Below are 6,174 nucleotides of genomic sequence, written 5' to 3'. Positions count from 1 at the left end.
CTCAGCTTCTCAGGAGGAAAAGTCCTAAGGAAAGGATTTTTCATAAAAGATGTCTGTGATAGGGAAGACAATGAAATGAAACATTGACTAAGAGGAAAGGCATATTTTAAAATGCTTTCCCATTTCCTGAGAAATACAAAGATTTTAAAGAACCCTCTCCACATTGATCTAGATTAGAAAGTTGTTTATTTATTTAAGAACTTCAACCGGCTTGTTCAGGAAAAATTAAAATTTTGGTATTCAAATCTAGATAAAAATGGACAAATCAGACTGTTCCTATAACTTACTGTTACTACCAGTCAGCATCTTAGAAATGCATTTGATGTATAGGTACAGAGTATGTTTTTCAGAAGCACAACAAAACTACCAAAGTTTCAGTGATATTTCTGGGGTAAAAAGAAGTCCTGACAGATGATGAGACAAAATTATTTGCATAGCAGCATGACCAAAGCACTTAGGTCGTCGCTACTACAAACAATGTTCAAATCTGTGCCACTAATGTGACTGTTGGACAGGGAATTTTATTTTACTGCCATTTGTCCGTTTTCAGGGAAAGATCAGAGCCGTGAGAGCACAATGGTGCTGCACGTGTCTTTTCTGAGAATAGAACTGTTTACTTTTTAAGTTGTATCTAGTCTTTAAGCAAATAATGTTGTTGTGAAGATGATGACTAAAGAATACAAGAGAGGTGGTGTGTGTAGCAGCAGCTTAAACAAAGAGAGATTTTGCTGCTTGGTCCATACAGACTAAATTCTCTCTCCATGGCAAGTGACTGATCACCAGGCAGATGGTGGGAAAAGCTAATTACCTTTTGTTTCAGGCAGAAAGATAAAGTGTGGGATGCTGGTTCTTGAAGCACATTTTTTCTATGAGGTGTGGAAATGGTTACTCCACACCTTTTGGGCTTGCTCTCTCAAACACCAGCTTCTGTGTCTGATGGAAGTCAGATCATTCAGCCCCCAGGGAAACAGAACAACACTGTCATTCCCCAAAGGAGTCCTTCCATTTCCATAACTGCTAAACTGGGTGTTGAACTTAGCACTGACTGTCTCAGGGAATATTAATGTCTTATAAGGAGAAATGATTTAATTATCAACCCAGTTATATGTTATTATAAAGTATCAGGCATGCATAATTGCTAAAATCTGTGAGTAAAATTTTTATTTGGAGTTTTAGTGGGAGGATTTAGTGAAGGAAACTTTCTATATGCCTATGGCAGGACTTTAAACTGCAGCAGTGGGAAAGGAGCTGGTGCAAGGTCTCACAGGAGCAACCTGCATGTGCCATACAAATCCTTATGTGCCTCCTGACAGCCATCAGGACCTCCTGTCTGGGTGGAAAGGCAAATCCTTAACCACATCTCCCAGTCTCTCTGTGTTCAGTGGAGGGGAAAATATCTAACAAAAATTGTGTTACACGGACTTAGAATCTGCTGCAGGGAAGTGCAGTGAAGACCACTAAGGTGAGAAATATTAACTGATTGCAAATACTTTCTCAGTCCTCAACATTTTTGCAGTTTTCCTTAGAGGGCTAAAAGAGGAAATGAGACTGGAGGAAGACTCCTCCTCATACAGTGTTTGGGCATGTGAATTCTAGTGAGACTTTCATTCACCCTCTCTCTCCTCCTTCAGGCAAAATTCACTTATCTTTTTGGGGTTTTTTTAAAAATATTTTTATTTCACTTCTCCTTCTTAAGAAAAATATTAATAAATCTTACCAAAAGGTGGAGATATGTGAGAGGTAGTTTAAAAGTAACCTAACCCCTGCAAGTTATTTGTGATTTCTAAGGGAAGAAGTCAGGATATTCCCATGTTTCAGAAGGATCTTTTCAAACCCTTAAAAAGTTACTGGTTCTGAAGATAGCCTCTGATTCTGTTTTCTAGGACCACAAAATAAATATCTCTAAGTGCAACAGCCCATAAACACATGTCAAATTATAAAGTAATCACCACTTCTGATATAAACAAAAGCTGCATTTTTTGCAAACTACAATGACCAAGTGCACTGTTAAGCTATTTTCTGCAGCAAGTGGCTCCAAACCCATATCTGTGTCTTTTATTCACTAGGGAGGGGTTGCTCTTTTTTTTTTTGAAGTTCAGACTGATATCTCTCTTACATGTTATCATGGATTTTGACTGCCTTATCTTACTCTCCTTTAAAATGAAATGAGTTCAATTCCTTTGTTTATTCCTTATCCTTTGGAGTTGTTGCTAAGTTTGCAAGACTTTGGTAAGCAGGTCCCGTAGGTAGGAAAGAGGCTGTGGTATTATTAAGCAAGACACTTGGTAACACACTTTTATTGAGCTTTACAAATCACTGATAGTTTAGACAGTCATGTGGCTTGAGTTCACAAAGCAATGCCTTTTAAAAGGGAAAAGGGAGCTGTGACAGCTCTGTGAGCTCCAAACCCAGGTCAGAAAGAGCATTAGAGAGAAGGAATTAAAAAAAAAAAAAAACAACAAAAAAACAAAAAAAACCCCACAAATAAACTAACAAAAAAAGCCAGGGCAGTGCTAAGGAAATGAGTGCAGGACAGGTGAGAGAGATCCACCCGGCCCCAGTTCATGTCTTGGGTAGTGCAACAACCTGAAGCCCAGTGGGCCATCACAAGGAGACTGGAGAGAAAGCACTCTCTGGGCTGGAGTCACCCAGGAAAAGCAGGTGACTGTGAGAGGGACACAGGAGAGAGGGCTGGGCTGGCTTTATGAGGTGGCTCTGCGATCGATCAGTCTTCGAAAGCTCCTCCGGAAGCTTTCATCCAGAAAGGCGTACAGGAAAGGGTTGAAGCAGCTGTTGGCATAGCTTAGGCTGGTGATGAAATAGGAAATCCCAATGACCAGGGGAGTTTGTGGGATGTCCATGATTAGGGCCACCACTGTGCTAAGGTGAAAGGGCGTCCAGCAGAGCAGGCACACACCCAGGATAGCAACCACCATCAGCGTCACCTTTTTTTTGGCTTTGTCCAGAGCTTTTGCATTGCAGTGGAGTTGCACGTGTCTCAGTCTGCACAGCATGGTGGTGTATAGGGTACAGATGGTGGACACTGGGATGACAAAGCCTAAAATAAGGGTGTAGATCCGACTGCCTTTCCACCACACGCTCTCGGGATGCAGGAACACGAAGACGCAGTGGGAGTGCCCCTGCTCCTCGTGTATCTTGGCAAAGACAGCGAAGGGCAGGATGATGATGGTGACAAAGGACCAGACACAGAGGCTGACAATCTTGGCTGCTCGGTAGGTACGGTAGGACACCTTCCTGGACTTGGTGGTGGCTGCCACAACGAGGTAGCGGTCGATGCTCATGACAGTGAGGAAGTAGATGCTGGAGAAAATGTTGTATTGGTCTATGGAGATGATGAGCTTGCACATGAACTCTCCAAAGGGCCACTGCAGGAGCAGGTAGTCAGCAATATTGATGGGCAGCACCAGGGTAAAGAGTTCATCAGCAATGGCCAGGTTGAGGATGAAGATGTTGGTTACTGTTTTCATCTTTGGTGCTTTGAGAATGACATAGATGACAGCAGTGTTGCCTGTCAGTCCCACGGCACAGATGACAGAGTAGATGACAGGCACTGTGATGTAGTACCTGGGGCTTACTGGAGTAGTGGACATATTCAGACTCCCATGTCCTCTTCCAGTGCAGTCTGCACATGAGGAATTGATTTCAGGGAGGGAGGAGTTTTCCATGGCTACAGGAGAGGATGGCTAGGCTCACTGGTGGTGAGGATGACCTGGAAGTGGGGAAAAATAAGTGAGACCTCTGCTCTTCACTAGGCTGTCTCCTCTGGCACATCCAACCGCCAAAATCTCACATATGCTTCCACTGGCATCCTGATGGCAGCCAAGGAAGATCACCAAGGGCTTCGCCAGCAGCCAAGTGTCCCAGCGGCTGCCCCTTTCCTCCTCCCACATCGTGGGAGCGCCGCTCGGGGACAGTGCCCAGCCTGGGGTTCCCCCCAAAGCCATCCCAGGGTGACAGCGCTCAGCCTGGGGCTCCCCCAAAGTGCCCAGTCATCCCAGGGGGACAGCTCTCACCCTCGGGCTCCCCCAAAGTGCCCAGCCATCCCAGGGTGACAGCGCTAAGCCTGGGGCTCCCCCAAAGTGCCCAGCCATCCCAGGGTGACAGCGCTAAGCCTGGGGCTCCCCCAAAGTGCCCAGCCATCCCAGGGGGACAGCGCTCAGCCTGGGGCTCCCCCAAAGTGCCCAGCCATGCCAGGGGGACAGCGCTCACCCTCGGGCTCCCCCAAAGTGCCCAGCCATCCCAGGGTGACAGCGCTAAGCCTGGGGCTCCCCCAAAGTGCCCAGCCCTGCCAGGGGGACAGCGCTCAGCCTCGGGCTCCCCCAAAGTGCCCAGCCATCCCAGGGGGACAGCGCTCACCCTCGGGCTCCCCCAAAGTGCCCAGCCATGCCAGGGGGACAGCGCTCTCCTGGGAGCCCAGAGGCGCTGCCCGGTCCCTTCCCCGCCGGCGCTCGGCGGCGCCTCTGGGTCGGGGCTGCGCGGACTGCGGGGCTCCTGCTCTCGGGGGGAGACGGTGCCCTCGGTGTGCTCCCCGAAAAGCAAAACGCACCCCCCTTCCCGACTGGAGAGAGCGCTGTGAAGGGGGAGCAAGGCTGCACTGACCTCTTCCAGCCCGGCCGCGGCGGTGCGGCTCCCGGAGCGGCGGGATGCGCTGCTGGCAGGAGGGATGTGCCGGCACCGCTCCCTTGCTGGATTCTGAGAGTTACAGCCGTGTCCGACTGATCTGGGCAGCAAGAAACAGGTGACGCGAACAGCAGAGAGGATGGTTTAAGAGTCGGAAGCTGGAGCATTGCAAAGGGGTTTGTGCGGTTACCTGGACTCACATCTCCTCCCGCGGTCCGGCAGCGCAGCAATGGGGACAGAGATCCCAGCTGGATCATCTGGAGCATCTGCTGCTCCTGCTGGGGCTGAGAGCTCAGTACTCAGCTCCTGCCGGGCCCCGGGCGCGGGGCGGGGGCAGCGCGATGCTGTACATCAGGCTCCGATGCTGTACATCCTCCGAGCAGGGTCCAGGGGAAGGTGCCCCTGCTTATCGCGGGGGGTTGGACTAGGCGGCCTTTCAGTTCCCTTCCGGCCCAAACTAATTTATGGTTCTGGGAGCTTGCCAAAAAACCCCATTTTTCATGGGATGTGGGATTCAGAAGCAGGATGGATGCAAAGTAGTTCTGGTTCTGCCTGATACTTTGACTCCTTCACACTGTGCTAGCAATAAATTGGAATATAATCCTGGGAAGGCAATCTTCAGAGCTCCTGAATATTGGTTTTTTTTTTCCAAAAGTACATGGTATAAAATCTATCTAACTTTAGTTTCATTTTTGTTGCCTTTTCAATGGGAGAATTTTATGGGCTTGTAATACATTTGACAAAAATTCTGCATGTCTAAAATTGGAAGTGTAAAGAACTTTTTTTTTTTTTAATGCTGCAGGCAGGACTGACTGCATATATTTTCAATAATTATTAATAAATTACTAATCGCATAATAAATTAATCTTTTGGCAAACTGACATTATTGTTTATTATCTGTAAGCTAGTACCATGGAGAGAGATAAATACAGCCTGGCTCTGACTCTCCCATATTATGATGTATAATTACCTAGATCAGCAGGATATCACAAACCTTAAAATACAAGCAAATAAATTATTAAGTAAATACCTGAAAAAGTTCCAGCAAAGTACCTTTGCTTCATTATGGCTATGATTTTGTAGCATTCTGTCTTACATTATTTCATATTTCTAGCTACATTATATAGCAAAGGATACTTCACCATACAGAGTATGGTGCTCCGTGATTCTTAACTTCCTTTACAGAAATGTCTGAGATAAAAATGTGATCACACACTTGTGTACTCCCATGAGAATAACATAAATACTATGCTGCAGGCTCATCATGGAGCTCTGCTTCCCTTTTATTTCTGCCTATAGTTTCACAATCCAAGTAATGAAAATACCCCATTTCCTATGGATTTTATTAGAAGCTAGCATTTGAGCTAGGTTTTGTGACCTAGTTTTAAGTTTTAAGCACAGTTGTCTTAAAGTGAATGTAGCTTTGGAAACTCAATGTGCTTATTCCCCATACTGTAGCAGTAGTAGGACAGAGGTGACCCCCTTCTGAGGTTCTTGGGGAGTTCTTCCACACTGGTGCTTTGTAGGTACTTA

The 6,174-nt window shown here is 46.6% G+C and overlaps 1 protein-coding gene across 1 annotated transcript; it reads right to left on the bottom strand.

Moving 5' to 3' along the window:
* Positions 1-2,250: 2,250 nt before the first annotated feature.
* Positions 2,251-5,679, bottom strand: NPBWR1 (neuropeptides B and W receptor 1). Its single transcript, XM_077185559.1, has 2 exons — positions 4,621-5,679; positions 2,251-3,730 (listed from the first exon to the last, which is right to left on the bottom strand). Exon 2 carries the CDS (start codon positions 3,684-3,686, stop codon positions 2,703-2,705), a length of 984 nt encoding a protein of 327 aa, XP_077041674.1. The 5' UTR covers positions 3,687-3,730; positions 4,621-5,679; the 3' UTR covers positions 2,251-2,702.
* Between the last annotated feature and the right edge of the window lie 495 nt (positions 5,680-6,174).

This window comes from Agelaius phoeniceus, chromosome 1, assembly GCF_051311805.1.
Source record: "Agelaius phoeniceus isolate bAgePho1 chromosome 1, bAgePho1.hap1, whole genome shotgun sequence".
Lineage (NCBI taxonomy): Eukaryota > Metazoa > Chordata > Aves > Passeriformes > Icteridae > Agelaius > Agelaius phoeniceus.
Note: the sequence above shows the minus strand (reverse complement) of the source record. Positions and strands in the feature narration are given on the sequence as shown.